General features: G+C 31.7%; 2 protein-coding genes across 3 annotated transcripts; one reads left to right on the forward strand and one right to left on the reverse strand.

Annotated features, from left to right (window-relative positions):
• Nucleotides 1-3,425: 3,425 nt before the first annotated feature.
• Nucleotides 3,426-6,277, forward strand: LOC101505758 (uncharacterized). Its single transcript, XM_004514632.4, has 4 exons — nt 3,426-3,836; nt 4,425-4,659; nt 5,446-5,668; nt 5,817-6,277. Exons 1-4 carry the CDS (start codon nt 3,474-3,476, stop codon nt 5,941-5,943), a joined length of 948 nt encoding a protein of 315 aa, XP_004514689.1. The 5' UTR covers nt 3,426-3,473; the 3' UTR covers nt 5,944-6,277.
• Nucleotides 6,278-6,882: 605 nt separating this feature from the next.
• Nucleotides 6,883-19,862, reverse strand: LOC101506077 (glutathione reductase, cytosolic). Of its 2 annotated transcripts, none has more exons than XM_004514633.4 (17): nt 19,724-19,862; nt 19,350-19,522; nt 18,842-18,906; nt 17,933-18,002; nt 15,901-15,972; nt 14,427-14,630; nt 13,981-14,054; nt 13,816-13,899; nt 12,595-12,682; nt 12,394-12,475; nt 11,645-11,718; nt 9,843-9,950; nt 9,633-9,697; nt 9,370-9,483; nt 9,169-9,268; nt 8,091-8,144; nt 6,883-7,236 (listed from the first exon to the last, which is right to left on the reverse strand). In XM_004514633.4, the coding sequence occupies exons 2-17, from the start codon at nt 19,494-19,496 to the stop codon at nt 7,141-7,143; spliced, it is 1,497 nt and encodes a 498-aa protein (XP_004514690.1). In that variant the 5' UTR covers nt 19,497-19,522; nt 19,724-19,862; the 3' UTR covers nt 6,883-7,140. The 2 variants fall into 2 exon arrangements, with proteins under 2 accessions (XP_004514690.1, XP_073220277.1); XM_073364176.1 differs by having other exon boundaries at nt 19,634-19,743.
• Between the last annotated feature and the right edge of the window lie 1,956 nt (nt 19,863-21,818).

The raw sequence follows: 21,818 nt of genomic DNA on the forward strand, positions 1-21,818 counted from the left end.
TATATATTTTGTGTTGCAAAGAAACCAATTTTAGGAACAGACAACTTTAGAAAAATGAAAGTTTAATATATGAGTTTATTTTTTGCATAAACAGAAAAAAGAGAAGAAAAAATATTATTTAAAGGGATACAATACAAAGACTAAGAAGAAAATTAGAGAAGCAATAAGAAAGTGATACTTTACTACTGAATTGGTTTTGTTGGACTTTCCCAAGAACAGATTCTCTGCTCCTCTTTTGCCTATTATTCTCTCTTCTTTCTTTTGTTTTTTTACTCAACCGTGTTCTTAATAGTGCTACCCATCGCGCTCCTCTTTTTATACTCTTGCTATCGATTATTTATAGACTTGTTGGGTGTAGGTTATAAAAGACAAGAGAATAATTGTCAATTGATTATCATTTTTATTACTATTAATCTGATTCTTTTCGGTTTCTTTTTATTCAAATGATAATCATTATACCGATTTTTATTATCATCAATCCATTTATTTTCGATTTCTTTTCCGTCCAATTTGATCATCATTATATCAATTTTTATGACCATCAATCCATTTCTTTTCAGTTTCTTTTCATTCAATTATATACTTTTTTTATATATTTTAAAAAAGAGTCTGAACAGGAGTTAGAGGAAAACAAGAACTGAAAACATCTGTCATTGTCTAAAGTTTATAGCTCTAATTATTTATTTTTATTTTTATATTTCTTCACATTTATTTATATATTTATTATTATTATTATTATTATTATTATTATTATTATTTCTTTTTTAATAAAAAAGTAAAAAAGTAAATAAACATCACTTACCATCATCACTAACATCATCCAACCCAATTACTTCCTTCTTTCTGCGAGTAGAAATTGCATGAACCATTCTCATGTTTCATGGCACAACAATAAGAGTGACTCGAACATTAACATCTTTGTTTTCTTGTTGAACATCGCCTATAAAAACTCTTGCTCTTACTACGCGGGTGACTGTTTTCATTTGAGTTGTAGTTTTATAAGTTGTGCGAGGTTGAACAGTTGGGGTACTAACATCACATTCCCTTGGATTCAACATCTCATCCAATCCTTCAACCTCCATCATTCTTGAAGATCTGGTTGACAATGTTGTTTTGAAGGTTATGTTTATGGACAATGGTGCCTTCAATACAAACCTATTTGCACTATCAAACATCTTTATTTCACCATGCTTCATCTTCATTGAATATCCCTTTCAAGCAGTATTCCAAAACTTAGCAGATTGTTCTCCGTTCTTGGCACATACACCACATCACATATGAAATATTGCTTGCCATCTCTCATTTGAATCAACACGTTTCCTACTCCTTCTGCAGTTACGTTGCTATTATCTGCAAATCTGCTCTCTCATTTACCTTTTTATCAATTCTTACAAACCAATTTTTGTGGCTAATCATGTGATTCGAGAAACCAGTATCAAGAAACCAAAACTGGGACGAAGAACGTTATTCGTTTTTAACACTTTTTCTAGAACGTTCTTGGTTTGTAGTTGCAATCAACAACACTTTGTCTGAAAACGGAGAATGATCTCCGTTTGTGGTGGTCATCAATAACACATCATCTGAGTCTGAATCATCGGCTGCCATTTGAGCTTCATCATCCTCTATTTGGACGTTCTTGGATTTGCATTCATTTGCAAAATGCCCCCATTTTTTACAATTATAACATTGGATTCCCTTCTTATTGAATTTCTTCTTGCCATTTGAATTCTTGTTGTTGTTATCACTTATGTTCTGATTTCTTGAACTTCCAGACCTGTCATCAGAATCACCAGTCTCTTCATCAGAATCATATTTCTTGTACCACTTGAATTTACGTTTGCCTTTCTTGTGCTTCATATTACATTGGTTGGTCTTCTTGTTATCTTGGGGCTGCAGGACCTGCACTTGAGATGTTGAGGTTGCTGCACACCTTTCTCTTACTCTCAGTTCACAAGCTTCAAGAGAGCCTTGCAAATCCTCCACTTTCATCTTATCAAGATCCTTTGATTCTTCAATTGCCACCATTATGTGATTGTACCTTTGTGTTAATGTTCTAAGGATCTTTTCAATAATCACCACTTTAATTAATGATTCACCATTTGTTCTCATCTGATTAACAACAACTTGCACACGATTGAAGTAATCTGCCACAACTTCATTTTCTTCCATCTGCAATAATTCGTATTGCCTTCTTAGCATATGGAGCTTCAATTTCTTGGCCTTTTCTCCACCTGTATAGTACTTGACCAAGATCTCTCATGCCTCCTTTGATGTAGATGCCTTCGAGATCCTCTCAAAGTTGTTTGAATCCACACTTTGTTGGATGTAAAACAATGTCTTGCAATCTCTTTTCTTGCAATATTTGAAAGTTGTTTGTTGTCTTTCTGTAGGATTCGCTCCAAGTTGATCATAGTCATCTTAAATAATCTTAAACACTTCTTAAGCTCCCAACAACGATCTCATTGATGCAGACCACCTCTCCCAATTCTTCCCATTCAGAATTGGCAGATTTGATGGAAACCCTCCTCCGTTCATGTCTTCTTTCTTTTCTTTCACTCACACTTGGGTTTCTCAATTTTTGATTCCCCCTCACACTTGCACTCGTGTTTCCCAAGAATTATAACCCAAGCTCTTGATGCCAATTGTTGGAACAAATTGTATATTTGAGAGGAATTGAAATTGAGAAGAAAACAGAAAATTCAGAAAACGGAGATTGATTATCAATATGGAGAGTGTAATATGGAGAATGATTAACAGTCTGGAATTCAGTCAGAAAAAAAAAATTATGTTTATGTCCTTGATTTTTATGGCTTTTATAGAAGCAGTTTCTTACTGTAGAAGTTGTAACGACCTCAACTAACTTATGACCATAGTCTAACTAACTAATTACAAATCAATTTGAATTACATCCAACAAGAGAGAGAGTTACATACAAAGAATAGTAAAAGGAGAAATTGCATTGATGGAAGAGTTAGTTGTGATTGGAGAGTTGAAAAAGAATGAACGGAGGATAAGGAAGCAAGGGAGGATGGGTTTATGTCTGAACATGCTCCTTGTGTTCTCTATTCCAATACTCTCTCTTTCCAATTTTCTACAAATCACTTTTCAATCTTTCTATTTCTACTTCTAAGATATATTACTCTTCTCTTTATCAAAATTTTATCTAATCAAACGCCATTCTCAATTTTTATTTTCATTTTCATTTTAATTATGTATTTTGCGATTATGACGGTTTAAAACACATTAATTTTAAGATCTATAACGGTGAAAAATATATTAATAACTAAAAAGATAATTTAATAAAATAATAATTATTTTAATTTTTAATCATTTTTGAATATACATAAAACTAGTAAAAAAAAAATATTTGAAATATTATTATAAAAGACTATTAAAAAAAAATTGAATAATAAATAAAAAAGAATTTAGAATAAAATAAAAAAGAGGAGAGATAGACGATGTGAGTAGAGAAAATGTTATCATCATCATCAGCAACAAATGGTTTCATCCCTTGTTCAAGTTCAAGTTCAAGTTCAAAGAGTAAGAAAAGGGTATTCTTTTTAGACGTGAATCCTCTATGTTACGAAGGAAGTAAACCAAGCTTGAAGTGTTTTGGTAAGTGGCTATCTCTTTTTCTGTCTCCTCAAGTGACTCACACACACCCAGTTGTTGCTGTTATTGATGGAGAAAGAGGCAGTCAACATCGCAGAAACTTGATTCCTTCTTATAAAGCTAATCGATGCAGCAGCACAAGTTTTTCTATTTCAACATCACCAGGTCATGTTGGGAGATTCCAACCGCTTATTACTCGTGTCCTTCATAAATGCAATGTGCCGGTTTGTTATCCTTTTTCCTTCTCATTCTCTCATTATGTCAATTGCATCTCTTCATACTCACACCATCACTTCTTCGCCTCACATCCAACCCTAAACGCTATTACTGACATGTCACACTACTCAAACATTCATTGTTTTTCCTTTATTTTAAGACTCTTAGGTTACTCATTATTTTATAGCTGATGTATCATTTGACGAATATTATAATTACAAATGATTAACTAGTTAGAAATTTGTAAACTAAATCATACCATTTCTTATCTATGTAGCACAGTCATTTCTAATCAAAGGTGTATCTTGATGCCAGACACGTGACATGGCTCTGATACCTTCATACATCCAATTAATTTATTTTCTCAAATTACTACCCATGTCGACATGTCAAAATTCAGTGTCCATGTCAGCATCCGTGGCTCATAGTTTCTTACCTTCTGTAGTGTTCTACAATAAATGATTATTTATCTTATCAATCAAATTGGAAGAATATGCAGATTTGATTTTAATAAACATAACCAAAACTGCATAGTCAATTTACTTTTATTTAATAATCACATGATTCATTCATTGTGACTAAATGAAATCATATAGGTTATAAAAGTTGATGGCCATGAAGCTGATGACGTTGTAGCTACACTTGCCGACCAAGTTCTCAATAAAGGGTTTCAAGTGGTTATTGCTTCCCCTGATAAGGATTTTAAGCAACTTATTTCTCACAATGTGCAAATAGTAATGCCTTTACCAGAGTTACAAAGATGGTCCTTCTACACTCTGAGGGACTACAGAAATCAGTATCATTGTGACCCACAATCTGATCTCAGCTTTAGTGAGTATATGATAATAATAATAATAATAATAATAATAATAATATTAATATATCATACACTATATCTAGATTCATGCTTGATGCATCCATCATTTTATATTTATGCCAACATAAATATCCATTGACTATATATTTATATATTAAGTGTATCTTTGGTATCACGGTAATGTTTATTAGAATCATAGTGACAAACTCACCATGATACCAAACATGCACTAAAAACTTGTACTTGGCTCAAAACAAATTTATGAATTTTCTACTTGGGTTGATATCTGACCGGTGCATTTGGAAAAATATATGTTGAGAGAGGTCAACCCCTTTTTAAATGGTTCTCAGTTTCTAGAGGGATTAGTCTCTACAGTTGTGCGCAGGATGCTTAGGTTTACCCAAAAGAGAACTTGTTTGATGTTGTATTGATTAGATTAGATATCTATAGATTGGCTTTTCAAAAGGCTAAACTTAATAATTGCTGATATGATTACAACCTTGATGCATAAGAACTAGAAATTTAGTCTGATAGGAAATAGTTGTACAGTCAAGGTATTTGACAAACCTAGTGCCCTTCCACTCAAATTTTCTTTGATTTGGAGTGGTACTGGTAGAGCACCAAGTTTCTCGGATACCTCAAGTGTACACTGTTATCTTTTATAATTTGATCCAGTTCATATCAGTTGTAAAGATAAAATGCAAACCTTACCCTTTCTAACACGAGCATGTTTTTGTTTACTAGTCACATGGTAATATAATTAAGACTAATTTATGTTTATGTATGCTGTAATTGTGTAGGAAGTATTGTTGGCGATGAAGTTGACGGTGTTCCTGGTATCCAACATATGGTCCCTAGTTTTGGTCGAAAGACGGCTCTAAAACTTATTCAAAAGTATGGTTCATTGGAAGCTTTATTAAATGCAGCCGCAGTAAGGACTGTGGGCAGACCATATGCACAGGATGCCCTAAAAAAGTATGGTGATTACCTTAGGCGAAACTACGAAGTTCTTGCCTTGAAAAGGTATTGATGCCTGTTTCTAAATCTTTGCTCACGCGTTCACATCCTAGTTTTTGTTTAAGAAAAGTTTTCACATCCTTACTCGAGTAACAACATTATTCATGGAAATTATAAATACTGTTTTTCTGATATATGGATTGAAATTTGACAGGGATGTAAATGTGCAACTTTATGAGGAATGGTTGGTTGAGAGAGACACTAAAAATGATACTGATGCACTATCTATGTTGTTCAAATATTTGGAAGAAAGTAAGAAGCTCACATACAAATTACAATGAGGGATGGTTGGTTGAGTGAGACACTCACAAAGTCAAAATGGGTTCCAAGTATGAATGACAACTATTTATAATAAGTTAATATGAGAAATAACACGGTGTTGAATGATCGGATGTCGAGTACTATACCCCACAAGACTCTAGAGTGCTGAAGTGTTTTAAGTGAAAAGTATTGATGATAAAAGAGTTACGGTGAAACTCGTGATAATGAAGTTGGAATTTTAAATAATTTACGATATTACTTACTAGTTAATATTACTTTATTTGGAAAGACATCTGGATTGTGGAAACAATTTTTTTATATGCAAGTTTGGATACGAAGCTCCATTTTTTTTAACTTATTTCATTCAAGTTCTGCAAAAAGTAATTTATAACAACAGATTTGACTTCTTTTACAAAACTTGTTTTAGAACAATGATTTAGAAAAATATTTGCATTGAGATGGGTATCAGGCCTGTTGCCCATTTATAGGCTGCTACCAAATAATGAGATGGTGCACTTGTGTTGTGGGAAATCAAACACTACAACATGGTTTAATTGGAGGTTGTACAAGAATGTTGACGATGAGTAGTTGAACATGGTCTTAAATGACAGGTCTGTCTCAAGAGACCATTATATATAGTTGAACGTTTCAAAGCTTTGATGAAAAATCTAGAGCATCCATAGCTGAACATTTGTTAAGTTTGATGAAATATGAGTATAATGTAATATAATTATTGTGGAAGACTCTACCTTGAATGCCCATGACCCCCTTTTCAAGAGGATCACCCCACACAACACAACTCCTATCAATTTACTCATCGATAGTACTAGAGAATATATTTTTGGACAAATAATCATCCCCCTTTTCTCGGGATTGAACAATTCACTGTCTTTAAGGAAATGAGATTTTCATTGTACATGGGCTCAATGCCAAAGAGGGCATAATAGAAAATTCAGGACTAAGGGAAAATATGTAGTATATCTGTCCACATTACTCGTTCTTACAAACAAATTTAACAGCCTTCAGTACAGAAATTTGAAGAAAATGAAATTTCTATAAAAGAAGACCCTTCTTTGGAATTCGAGTAAACAGAGGTTCTGGTATTGCAGCTGCTGCACTATTAATAAACTGTATTTTGACTAAGAAACATGCGACCAAATCCTGACCAATGGGTGATCAAATTTTTTATTTAGTTAAATTAATTAACTAAAAAATGTTTACAAATTTGTCTTGGGCTTTGCAGCAGCAGTAACACGCCTAGTCACTGAGCGCATGGTCACAAATTCTTCTGCAGCCGATGGGTGTACTCCCACCTACAGAAAATAGCAAACTGATGCAATCAGAAATTTTAACAACACAAGGGGGAAAGGAATTAAAACAAAGAGCAATAATACCATTTGTAATGATAATGAGTGAAAATTACACTTTTCTCCTTTAACAGTAGGTTGAACAACACTTTTTAATATTGTAGTCTACATTCTCCTACTTGAAAAGTTAGTTCTTTCGAAATAATTAATTTTTAAAAAGGCGATGAATGACTCTGAAGGTTATTGATTTTTTTTTCTTTCCTTACAATTTTGACTATTACTGTAAGATAAAACTAGGTTTTGAATACAAATTTGTTGTGTGATGCTTACCTCAGTAATAGACTCCTAACAAATCATTATAAAACTAAAAGGAACGTCGCGAAGATCCAGAGCAATTTGACTTAAATTTGCAAAAAAGCAACAAAATATTTAGGATAATTCTTATTCACTCAAGTTGGTTAGGCCTGGCGTGACTAGATTTGCCACTACTTATCTCTTTTTCGACTGAATGATAATAAAGCAGCTTGTTGGGTATGTTTACTTCAGATCACGTTTCATCCGGGGAAGAATTAGATATTGATGACTTGGTAGGAGCATTGGACTTTTTAAGACTTAACATATATTTTTGAATTTTTTTTAATGTTAATTTTTTAAAATTTCTAAACTCTTATGAGTAGAGTCTAGGGAACCCTCCTTGGGACTATATAGACTTTTGGGTCTGACAACTTGACCATTCATGAGCAAATATATCAATTATGTTAGCTTAATTATAGATGCCTTTATACAATGGCCATTTTAGCAACAACATTCAACTGTCCTAAAAAGGCAGGACAGAATAATCAAGAAAACTGTGTACTAACCGTGCTATCAAACTGCGCTTTAGTAGCTCCACACTTCAAAGCAATAGCAATACCCTATTGATCACCAATATTAATATCAAGAATTAACAGACAGAAATAAATATAGAAAAACCAATGATCAACAACTTGCAGAAGTACTAATTCATGGAGAAGGAGAAAATTAATATGATAATGAACACAACTAATTCATGGAGAAGGATGCATGCGACAAGTTAGATATGTCATTGATCATGTATTGTTATTAATGATAATTGCAACTAATTTGGGAGAAGGATGGAGCGGTAACTCCTAGAAGTATGAAAATTTCCTTTTTCTTTTTAATAGGAAAGAGATTTTATTACAAAGCAAAGTGAACAGAGATCATGTGACTTCCAGAACTTACATTTGCCAAGATAAAAAGGAGCATAAAAAAATATCAGAATACAAAGCTGCTCAATCGCCTATATTTTCTCCTTTTATGTTTTTTAAAAGATTTAGCAAATGCATGTTAGGAATTCCATGTGTATACACCTATACGGCTAGAATAACCATGTTCTAATTATTGGAAAAATGTCACATTGAAATGTTGACAGTGTGATAGTCAGTCTTTTTCCAATGAAGGTAGGAGTGGAAGACAATTTCAAAATAGGAAACACTAAAACAATAATTCACACGATGCTATTGTAAAAGATCGTGGCATAAAAGCAGCATGTGAATATTGGCCAAAAAGACAGAACAACACACAGGTTAAAGAATGATTATAATTATAAAGACTCAACTGGGGCCTAACATTGAAATTTGAAAGAGATTCTTCTATGAGTTCTATATCTGCGATTGATGGTTCTTATTTTGTTATATGGGAAAATGCTTGATGCAGAGTAACTATTTAAATGCTGAATCAACATGCCAATTTTGCAACTATTGAAATGCTGACATAAAAAATATACCAAACATTTGACAAGTCCCACAATAACAAATAACAATTAGCTGAAATGAAAATGTAATATGTAAAAGGCTCCTAAACATTTGACAACATAGTAAAGAAAGAAAATTACACTGCGCATCATAGCCAGCAGAAAATGTGAAGTAATAATAATACCTGAATAATTTCAGGTGCGTCAGGCCCACACATGGATGCTCCAAGAACTTTATCTGTCTCAGCATCAACAACAAGCTTCATAACAGTTTTTTCTTGCCGCCTATTGTTAATATATCAGCAATTAATACTCATGGATACAAGAGTTTTTTATACTAAACAAAAATCATCCACTTGCAGATTTTCACACATCACTACACTTACCCAGATATTGTATTTTTCATAGGATTGAAGGTTGATGTGAAAACCAATACATCACCGTTTGTTTGCTCTATTGCCTGTTCCTCACTAAGACCAACTACAGAAAGTGGTGGAATGCTGCAGAACAGTAAAACAATGAGCTACAAATAAAAAAAAAGTAAAAGATAAAATTGGGCAGAAGAAAGGAAGCAGATATATTATCATTAGTCAACGTATTCATAGTAGTTATGACAGCTTCCAAGTTTTATCACATAACTGCAACTAACCTAAACACTGCATATGGAATATCATTATAGTCTGGCTTGCTTGGTTGCCCACCAAATACTGTTTGCTGCATATATGTGAATAAAGCAAAATAAATGTACGTTAAACAACAATCAATGACATCATTGTATAGCCAACCAATCACAAACACCTCCCATCCCAATCCAAAAGATAAACATGTCTGCTACTCAACTAAATATCATAACACTTACTGCAAAGCACGACGCTTCCATCAAGGCCACCGGGGTAAGATTCATTCGGTTGGTTACATCACCCACAGCCCATATGCTCGGGATGTTGGTGCGTGAATCCTCATTAACCTAAACATAGGAATTTAGAAAATATAGTTAGAATTGAATGCCATTGTGAGTCATAGTCATTCTCTGGCAATGGAATCTATTTCAATTCCTACAATCAATGATGGATAGCCGACTATAGTGACTGGCCCCGAAAACGTTATAGCAGATAGCATGTGACCGCTATGTTGAAGACCAAGGAAACAGAGACAACAAACTCATACCATACATATAAAAGCTAAAACATAGAAGAATACACAACATTAAAGACATTCATAACTAATAACCAATATTCAAACCCAATATAAAGCAAACAAATTTTAGCTTCCAAGATCTAAGCATTTAAAATAGATACCAGTTATTCCTTTAATGGTTATATGTTGTTTTAGTCTATTTTCCAAATTCACCCCCATTGAATCTTCATCTAAATAATGAGAATGCAGTGGTCGAAACTCGAAATATTAGGATTTATTAAAGTATTATTTGGAAATGGACTAGTGTGTCAATAAAGATATTGTTGTCTATCCTGATGTAAATTGGGCAGGATCTTAAGGAATCCCACATTGAGAGATCCAGAAAATCACTCTTACAAGGTTTTATAATGTTTGCTAATAGTTTTAAACAAAACAGAATTAGGAAAAATAAACATATTTTTACTATTTAAAGTAGCTTCAAGAAAGAAAAAACTATTATGACACAAATAAAAGTATTATTTATAATTGTAACCTACTCCCTCCGTCCCAAAATGTAGTTGCATTTGCCAAAAAAATTGTCCCAGAAAGACTGTCACTTATAGTTTTCAATGCAACTTCAATTATCTTTTTCCAATTGTACCCTCTAATTAATACAATGTGCATCACTTTCAAGTTATTATTTTTTCCACTTTGCATTTATGGTAATAGAAATACACCAATGGTATAATAAGGGTAATGGAGTAAAATCATCATTCTCTTTCTTTCATTTATCATTTTTTTTTAATCTATGTGAAATAGTCAAATGCAACGGTCACTTTGGGATGGAGGGAGTAAGAAATAATGACTTCTACAACATGTAAAATATCTAAAGGAGATATCGCCTTTTTAGACAATCTTAATATCATCTTGGCTTTATTGCAATTTTAGTCTCCCTATTTTAAAAGTAGACAATTTTGTTCACTCCATCTGATTTTTTTAGTAAAAATGACAATGTGACATGCTTTAAATTCAATGTCATATGATACGATTGTGTAGAATAATTAACACCTATAAAATCAGAATAAAACACATTAAAAACTTAACTTTCAATTTCAGAAATTTAATTAATGACATGAATAATTAATGCATCTCGATATCTAGATGGTTCTATATCATGAAATTGTATCTCACGTTATTTAAAATACGCCAATCGTTATTTTTTAGTTCAAAATCTGAGAGAGAGACCAAAATGTCGACTATTAAAATAGAGACCAATTTTGTGAATTGGTAAAAATAGAGGGACCAAAACTGCAATAAAACCTATCATCTTTTTTAAAAGAGCTTAAACAACCAGGCCTTTGAACACTAGATATACAATTTCATGTTGTTATACAATTCCTCTGGAACTCTCAATATTAATGACAGCTCAATAACTCAACACAATAACTAAATTATGGCTTTTGCATTCTCGATAACAAATTATGTTTTTTGACTTAATGGAAAATTGAAGAAAACAAGCAGATGATAAAAAAGTCGGTTACTAACCACTATTGCTCCTGTCTTATCAAGCTCTACACCTACATCTTCTAAATTTAACCTCTTAGAATTAGGAGCCCTACCTGCAACAACAGAAGAGCACTCAAAAATACATTGATAATTCCCTCTAAAAGGACTGGCAACACATTCTCTAACACATTCCTCAATACACTTTCTACTATTAGTCAAAATTCAAAAGAGTGCCACTAAATCATGTGGGTCCTACTTAATTTTGATGGGACCCATATGAATTTCATCTAATAAAAAAAGTGTGTTGAGATGAGAAGAGCATATTAGAGACTATGTTGCTAGCATAATTCTTTCAAATAAGGTAGGCAAACATTTCATGAGATAATTATATGCACATACATTTTTCCCACCTGTTCAAGAAAAAAAACAAAAGACAAATAAAAAGAAAACTTTGCTTCACACATTATTCATTATATCAATGTACATATAAACATAGAGCAAGTAGAAATGCTCCAATTTTGTGGTAGGGTATAAAATTTGATCAATCAGGTCACCAATTATATGCAAACAGACTTTAGAAAATGATAATATAGAAAGACACCACCAAATTTTGGAATTCCCTAAGATAATTCTTATTGAATGCTTCTTCATTTAAAGCTAATATAAAATTCTGACATAAGCATAAAGGTGTTTTGAAGTCCAATAGCCTAAACTGTAAATAATAATACTAACCCTATAAACCTTATGATACTACTCATTTTAGAAGTCTATGTTATCTGTATTCTTACCAGTGGCAAAGAGCACAACATCCGCAATCAACTCCTCACCATGATCTGTAATAACTTTAATGCCATCATCCGTTTTGATCAACTAGAAGAAATATATTGCTATTAGCTAAGCCTCCAAATAAGAAATTAAAAGAAAAATTTCCATTTTAGAAAATTACTTTATCACGTTGAATGCGAGTCCCAAACCACAAATGGCAATACCTGTGTCAAATTTGTCCTTGGATGCAAATTAATTCCCCTGCCTTCAAGATTTCTTGCAACTACAGCTCTCATTTCGTCATCAAAACCTCTGCGACAGAGTTTTTAAAAACCTAAGTAATTATATTATATCGGAAAGCAAAAATGTTGTTGCCCAAAAACAAAAAAGAAAGAAAATTGAATCCTATGGATTTTAATAGTAAGTGGTATTATGGAAAAGTTCAATTAATTCCACTATCTTCGACATTTCTTGCAACCTTTACTACACATATATGCCACTAAATAAACTAGAACTATCAACATTCAAAGCAGCAATCCTAATAAAATGACTCCACTTCAAAAATGAAATAAGGAGAAAAGTAGAATAATATTTCTGATGAGATTAATAATTTTGGTTTTTTATTCAAGAGGAGATTAATAGTTCTGGTTTTTTAGAATCTTTGCATGCCCAATGCACAATAAGAATTGCGACAGAATAGTCTATTTTTCCAAGAGAAGTTTTGGAATGAAAATTCTAGACTCAATTGACACAAGTTTCAAGATAGAAATATCGTTTCCTTTCATAACACTGTTCTCCAGTTGTAATGTGACTCTTCTCCAGTTGTAACTTAAAACTGCCTTCTTCTCCAGTTGTAATGTGACTCTTCTCCAGTTGTAACTTAAAACTGCCTTCTCCAACTCAAATTTAGTTCTGTGGCATCTCAAGAACTGTTGGGACGATTGTATCTTTTTAAGGCAGCAGATGAGCTTTTTGGTATCTCCTATTGTTAGAGAAGGTTATGCTTGCTCTAATAAACTATTGCTTAGCTTATGGCATTGCTCATCCTAGTTTTCATCGGTGGGACTCCTATCCTCACATCACTGTAGAGGACTTCTGTGCAATAGATTTCAACACCCAAACTATAGATTTGGGAGCTCTTGATCTTTACATGGGTTTTGGTTCATTATTTTTGAAAAATTAATGGCATGCTGCATATAATTGTTAAGTTTGGAGGAGCCAACATAACTTCAACCGTGTGGTGATGTAACTGCACTCTATTTCTGTTCTGATAAAAAAAATATGATTTCATTGATGGAGTAAATATACTATTAAAATGTCCCTCAGTCCCCAAGTATTGGGGATCCTTTTTCTTCATTTTGTTTTGTACGTATGAATTTTGTATTGTATCAATCCAAAATAAAGAGATCAAAATTCATTAGTTGCAACTCATGTCAGAACCGCACCTCAATGGAAGTTCCTTTCTGAAAACGAGATGGACATTGGAACCCATCCCACGCCATATAGATGCAAACTCAACTGCAATATAACTGAACAAAAAAATATATAAATTGATTAGCGAGATAGTAAGTAGTGATAGTAATACACATGAGAAGAAGATGAGGACACACCCTCCTCCGAGAATCACAGCACGTTTAGGAAACTCCTCTAAACTTAGTGCCTCGTCAGATGTTATACCCAACTCCTGCAAAATAGCCCCCACAGTCACAAACAAATAAGACAATATGGACAAGAGAAGACAATATCAACAACACGCATTGCACATTCTATAACTTTATTGCAAAAATTTGTTAAGATTCCTAAATAAGAACATTCATAATATATATACAAAAAGGAAAGAAGCATTTATCAAGAATTAGAGAGAGAGAGAGAGAGAGAGAGTGGAATAGATAATTATTCATAACCTTTATTTTTTAAATTCCTTTCCTAATCATAAACTTATAATTCTTAACAGTTAACATAGAATGATATATTCACTATTCATACATTCCTACTATACTAATAAACCTCTAACCGTCGCGTTTACAATGATATATTAAAACAAAAACAAACTAACCTGGCCAGGAATATTTGGACGTTGAGCCCTGCTGCCAGTTGCAATCAAAATATGTTTTGCCGAATAGGACAATTTAGTACCATCCAATTGTGTGACCTCAACTTCATTTGGACCCACTATCTTTCCCTCACCTTCAAATAGTTTAACCCCAGCATTGGATAACAACCGCTTGTAAATTCCATTTAATCTGTTTATTTCATCTGTCTGCATTTTTGACAAAGCATTGATCAATAACAAATAAATAAACTGCCTTCATTTTTTCTGGTACTTATAGACTGCTCTCTGCTCAATAAAATTGGGCAATCTGGAGAATATGTGTGTAGAGTTTATGAAAATTAAGAGTCAGATTACATAATCATGTATCTACACTTTAGGTATATCTATTGACTAGGCTAGCTAATTTAGCGAAATCTATCCGCACTTTTAACTTGAGTACTCAGTGAAGTCTATATAAGTTAGACTCAGTATCATGTCAAACTGAGAGCTCAGGCTAACATGCATGCTTATCCAGCGGCCACTGCCAGAACCAGCTCATTGTGCAATGACCACGGAAACCCCTATCACAGTTGCATGGAATGCTAGTAGCAGCTTCACCCCATGAACTGGCACATTACACATGGGAAGAGCAACATGCTATGTCAGGAACAAGATTTCAGACAATGTGTCAAATTATGACCCTAATAAGTGATACTCATATCATGGTGAAAGTGACCATATGCAATGCAATCTTATTTGCATCATTCCTTGTTAAAGTGAGCTCCATTCAAATGTTCAAAAAAAATTAGTTAACAAAGTTACAAGAGAATGATAGCAAAGGCTACGGAAATTATTCAAACATGATTAGATCTTTATCTTGAAACAATTAAGTTGAAAATTAAAACTACTTTTTAGCCCATCTTCTTGTTGAAGACCAGGTTGCTGGTGCATTAACAAGATCAATGTCCAAGCTTTGCTCCGACCAACTCAGTGACAAACACAGGATGTTTCACAAATTTGAAGAGGGGCAATTAGACAAATTATATAGCCATGTATCTGTACATTTTTCAGTATAACTATTCTCTAGGCCAGCTAGTTTAGCTGACTCTGTCAGCACTGTTAAGCCAAGTAGGAGTAGCATGTGCATCAGTTAGTGTTAGTTAGTATTGGTGTCAGTATAAGTTAGCATGTCTTAGTTTCCCACTCAGTATAACTGAACCCAGAACCAGATTCAGGTTTAGTTGGTTAGATTAGATATCAAAGGTATTTAAAATGATGAATGAAATCAAAATCAAGCTTTCAGAGATTACTCTATTTTTCTCTGACTACCTTTTCAACTCCGGACCCTTAATAAAGAAAGGAACATCTAGAAAACCAAAGACCATTCAAACTACATCTCAAGAAAGTTCCTAAGTACAGAAGCTTATACGAATTTGATAGAAAAAGAAATAATAATGCTTTAATGTTATTTAAACCAATAAATAAGATCTCAAAATACCTTCTTTTGCAAGAGCTTCTTCCAATTGAAGTCAACATTCTCACTCAATTCCCACCCATAATTTCTGGCATCCTATCAAACCACAGTCAGGTTCGGCAAATCATCAAACACAAGTTAACTACAAATGATTATCTCAAAAGCACTAAAACTATTATAATAATCATGAACTAGCACCAGTAAAAATATCAAGAAAAAACTGATCCATAGTAATGAAATATAATATTGAATTCCATTAAATACTAAAATGCTGTTTAGCGTCCCACGTCAGATGAGATATCAACTGAAAATGAGTATATAAGTTGGAGGTGTCCCTCATCATACAAGTCAGTGTTGTAAGAGTTAAGTTGGGCTCAACCAAATTTCAATGGTATCAGAGTTTATCCAAGATCCGATGGCCAACCCACCATCAGCCCACTATGTCGCACTCTAGATGTCCAGTCTTAGGTGTGAGGAGGTGTTAAGTATAAAAATTAGTTTATAAGTGGAAGGCATCCCTCACCTTACTAGCCAATTTTGTAAGGGTTGAGTTAAGCTCAACCCAATTTTTAAGAAATACTTGATGACAATTTGAAGTGAATATTGTAACTATAATATGTCAGATATAGTAACATAAATCCAATAAAGTTTATGTCAAAGATAAAAACAAAAATCATTCAAGTGTCTTCATATAGCTAATTTTTACAAGTGTCTTCAAATATAATTGATAATTGTTGTGCAATTTTTGTCAATTAAGAAAGATAAATATTGGCAAAAAGGTAAGAGGGTTTATGCTTTGTTGATGCTTCAAGCTCAAGGGGCTCTTTCGTAAGGGGAAATATAACTAATAACTAATGTGTCTTCACCTAACAACTTAAGCTTGCTTTTTGGATAGTTAGAAGGTTTAATGAGCTATAAGCCCACAACAATTAAATCAATAAGAATGCATTTTAGAAATTAGGTTTTCTTATCAAAAAAGAAAGAAAAAAAAAAAGAATGGTAAGCAAATCTAGAGCAAGAGTATTTCGAGGTCTATGCTAGTTCCTAGTGGTGTTATCAATCTAAGATAGCGGTACCTAGCAACCAACCCCAAAAATGCTATAGTGTGATGGAAACTACTGTAAATTTTTATACAATTTATACAAAGTATAGCAAACATATACATTCTAAAAAATAATAAAAAATTTACTCCATTAACAATATAAAGTATGTGTCTTACACAACAAAACATACAGTACTTTTATGATATGCCTTTTGAAGAGTTGTTCTTTCTAGCTTCTAAGAGAAGCAATAGAACTACTCTTCTTGGATTTTTGCATATTTATAAGGAACTTATCCGATTATCATAAGACAAATAGACATTTTTTATTTTAAAAAGTATTTTTCTCAAAATAAGAAAAAGCTTAGAGAGCGGGGCCCTAAACTAATCTAAAGCCAACACATCCATATCGACATATTTATCTATCTATGTACATCGAATACAATACATAAGAGTGAAGTAAACACAAAGCGGTCCACTCTATTATATTCAATGGGAGTCCTCGCTCTTCAATTTCAGCCATTGACTCACTACACTCTCCAACAAACAACTAATTATTCCTCCCTCGTTCTTTTAGAAATCAATTTCAAATTAATAACTATGTTTGTTTCCTTTATTAATTATCCCTTATCCATATAAAATTCATATTAACTGTCTCTTGATATAAGCATATCAAAATAAATTTTAAACTAATTATTCCCTCATGTAAATATATTGAATTCAAAAAACAAACAAACTAATTATCTTTTAATGTCTACATTGAATTCAAAACTAATTATTGATTATAGTCATGATTAAGATGTTACCCTAAAAACAATTTTTGTAGAACACAGACAAGCTAAGCACATAATAATATCCCAAAACAAATTTGGGTGCAATGAGACATGCTGAAAATGCATCCATCCCATTCTAGGAAAATGCACCCCAAAAATTGAAGTGGGCAAAGCATAACAATCACTTGATATATACAGTAACTAATCCATGTTGTTACTGAGCAACTAAAGAATCAATCATTACCTCAAGTTCGCCTCCATAAGATGCTCCATAGACCAAAATCTTCTTGGGAACACAACCACGAATGACACACCTTTTTTAAATTAAAAAATTATAAGCATTTCATTAGTTAAGATATTATTGGGCAGGGTAGAGCGGAAGGAATACAAATGATAAATCTGAACTATTGAACAAGATTATATAAATGATAAATCGTACTGTTTAGAGCATAAACAGATAATGGAGGTATGCTTTGCAGAAATATTTGCATTCATAAAAGTTATACAGCCAAACATACATAATTTTATCTTAAAATGAATGGTTTCATCATCAACTACACCCCTTATTACATGAATAATTTTACTATCAGATATCAAGACACAGCAAGAAAAAATTATGCACATTAGACAAATTATTGGTAGAAAGGAAAACCAGATTAGAATTTATTTAATAGAAAATAGCATAATGCAACTGATTACCGCAACAAACTCACAAGTAACCCTTTACATAAACAAAGCATTTGAAATAAGTTTAAGTTGTACATAACTTCACATTATGAGCATTGAGAATATATAGAATTATGATTCAAGTAACAGAAACAACTATACAGTGATTACAACTACAATAAAATTAAAACAGAAATATGATAAAGTAATCTAAAACCTAAATAAACTATATAAAATAATAAGAATAAGAATAAAAAGAACAGTATAATAAGCAGGGTTTAGAAAATCAACATATAACTAGGAACTGGGTAAAAGAAATAACAAGCAAGAAACAAAGGAGGCGGGTAAAGGAAATTACTTAAGAAGAACAAATGATGTTACATGAGAACTGTAACAAACAAACAACCATTTTATACTGAACCAATCAAATAAAAATTTGGTAGAGAAAGTAGCATAGATATAAACTGTAAAGTCATAATGAACTTACGTTCCACCGACTCCTCCAATCGTTTCAGAACTAATTGGATGAAAAGGAAGCTCACAAATCCCAACCTATAGGCACATGGTATGGAATATAATTAGAAGACAATAAAGAAATTAACCACTAAAATAGTTGAGAAAATAAGATAACAAACTGATATTATGCGTATAATAATAGACAAAAAATATTGTCATATATTAATCAACATCAATGTATTAATCACTGCTGTCAAATAGCCACTATAGCGACGCAATTTGAACACTCTCTCCAATTCAGTCCCTCGGCTATAGAAATATAATTAGTCCTTAAATTATCATTAATCCACAAATTTAGTTCCCGAACTATCATTATCTCTCATAAATTTAAAGCAATTGAGAGACTAAATTGATGAATTAATGATAGTTTAGAGACTACTTCTATTAGTTTAAGAACTAACTTGGGTTCATTCAGAGACTAAATTGATGGTTTATTAAAACAAAAATATTAGGATCGGAGTAAGAACTAATTTATGAACCTTTGCTCCAAAATTAGCTGAAAACCTAGCAGCACGAACGCCGCCACTTCCAGCCCCAATGACAAACAAATCAAAGTCAAAATTGGTCCCTTCTTCTTCACCTTTTCGCAAATCAGGTTCACCATCGATAAGCATCTTCCTAGCCATCGCTATCGAACAATTTCAAACTAAACCTACATCATCATCATGATCGTTAAAATGAAATCAAAAACTGAACCTCACTACAACAAATTAGGGTAAAATCGAATAAGGAATAAAAAAATTCAAAACAATACTTCACTCACTCACTCACTCCAAATGGAAATCAAATTATCGATGAAGTTGATTAATGTTATTAGTATCGAATATAAAAACAAAATGAAAAAATAAATAACCTGTGCAGAGAAATTAGGTTTGAATTTGGAGTAATGATGAATGAAAGGAAAGAAGAAGACCACGTAATGAAGAACAAGGAAATGAAGAAATGGAGTGAAAGTGTGATACGTGCTGAGTTAGGCGAATATTATTCACGCCCCTTTATTTGAACCGACACACCCCCACGTTTTCTAGAAAGTGTGTTAATCAGTGACTATACTTTTTTAGTTGGAAAAAACGAATTGGATTCATATAGTGGATGATTTAAGATGGAATTGCGGGCAGAAACATTTTTGTTATCCTAATACATTCATTCATCTATGAACCCCTGCGATTTAAGACAATTTTTCATTTTGCCAACCAATAAATACCTTTTCTTTTTTTCCCATTTTTCATTTCCCTTTAATGTAACACATTTTGGATCTATTTGATAAAATATGCAGTTTAATTAATTTAAAAAGAAAATAACATAAGGATATGTCTAATTAAAAATAAATTTTATCAATTAATATTTTAAATATATTTTTTATTAATTAAAATTTTATAAATCGAATATATTTTTATATATTTTAATTAATTTGATATGTTTTTATTTATTTATCTATTTTATTTATTTATTTTAAATAAACTATTTAAATAAATTATTTACTTTAAAATATTAATTATTTTAAATATTTACTTTAAATTATTATTTATTAAAATTGTTTCAAAGATATAAATTATTTATGTATTTAAATTATTTTAATATTTAAAGTCTTAAAAAAATTTATTAATTAACTATAAATGGTCAAAAATAATTTTATTTACAATAATAGTAAAATTGAAACCAAAAATGATAAACTATAAACATATACCTATTTGAATTAATTTATCAAAAATAACTTATAAAATGTTACCAAAAAAAACTTATTTTTTGTTCTTACCAAACACATAAATTTGTGAATTAGAAAATTTAAATCAAGTATATTGAATACATCTTTAAGTCGATAAACTTTAGACTTAATTGCAGTTTTGGTCCCCTTATTTTAGTTGAATCACGAAAGTAGTCTCTCCATTTTATTTTTCCCCAATTTTGGTTCCTCAAACATAATTTTAGTGCAAAACTTGATGAAATTTTATTTAGAGTTGTCATAAAGAAATGAGAGATGGTAGAGTAAAGGTAGACAGATGAAATAAACGACAACTATTATCTATTTTTCTCATCTCTCTTATGTGTAACCTTGTTTATCTTTCTATTTTCTCGACCATCTTTTGCTCTCTCATCTATCTTTTCTCTCTTCTCTATCACTTATTCTCTCTTTACATGCACTTTCTTTTATATATTAAGATGTAGGTCTCTAAACAATTTGAGAATTTTAAATTTGGTCATTAAACTAAAATAAATTGTAATTAGGCACATAAACTAATATAATTGTTGTAATTAAGTTCATCAAGTATAGTTTGACTAACGACAATGTAATGAAGAACTCAATTACAAAAATTATATTAGTTCGTAGACTTTATTATAATTTTTTTTTAGTTTAGAGACTTATTTAAAAAATTTCAAATAATTCATAAATCTGCAACATAATTAAACCTTATTTTTTTAATCCATAATCATATATTTTCGTATTTTGACCTCACTTCAAATAAACTCTGATAAAAAGATACTTCAATAACTAAAAAGATATACTAATAGAGGTGAAAATAGGTCAGGTCAGATAAGAATTTGAAAGGTCTGAGTTTGACTTATGATTAAATTTTTAGACTTTCTGACATACGACTTGTCATATACTTTTTTCCGATCTGACCTGACCTTTTTTAAGATTATAATCTAACTTGAAATTCTATTTAAAAATCTTATTCGCGTTAAAATATTTAAATAGTATCTTTTTTTATTGTTTTTTAATAGGCAAAATTAGACTTTGATACATAAGGAAAACTAATAAAATAATAAACATAAAGAAAACTAATAAAATTATAACTAGCAATTCGGCAATAACCTTCCAAAAAAACAAAGAAACAAAATGAACCTATAATTAGCATACTCTAAAAAGTCATTCAAAAAATTACAAATAAAACAAAATGAACCTCATAATTAACAATAAATAAAAGACATTGTCATCCTCTAGAACA

The sequence above is a fragment of the Cicer arietinum genome, chromosome 8 (genome assembly GCF_000331145.2).
Source record: "Cicer arietinum cultivar CDC Frontier isolate Library 1 chromosome 8, Cicar.CDCFrontier_v2.0, whole genome shotgun sequence".
NCBI classification, from domain to species: domain Eukaryota; kingdom Viridiplantae; phylum Streptophyta; class Magnoliopsida; order Fabales; family Fabaceae; genus Cicer; species Cicer arietinum.

Coding starts and splice junctions, on each gene's coding strand:
- LOC101505758 (XM_004514632.4), top strand. CDS start 3,474: ATGTTATCATCATCATCAGCAACAAATGGTTTCATCCCTTGTTCAAGT. Junction 3,837..4,424: donor TTCATAAATGCAATGTGCCG/GTTTGTTATCCT, acceptor GAAATCATATAG/GTTATAAAAGTTGATGGCCA. Junction 5,669..5,816: donor GAAGTTCTTGCCTTGAAAAG/GTATTGATGCCT, acceptor GAAATTTGACAG/GGATGTAAATGTGCAACTTT.
- LOC101506077 (XM_004514633.4), bottom strand. CDS start 19,496: ATGGCTAGGAAGATGCTTATCGATGGTGAACCTGATTTGCGAAAAGGT. Junction 18,907..19,349: donor CAGCTAATTTTGGAGCAAAG/GTTCATAAATTA, acceptor ATGTGCCTATAG/GTTGGGATTTGTGAGCTTCC. Junction 14,055..14,426: donor GTCCAAATATTCCTGGCCAG/GTTAGTTTGTTT, acceptor GCTATTTTGCAG/GAGTTGGGTATAACATCTGA.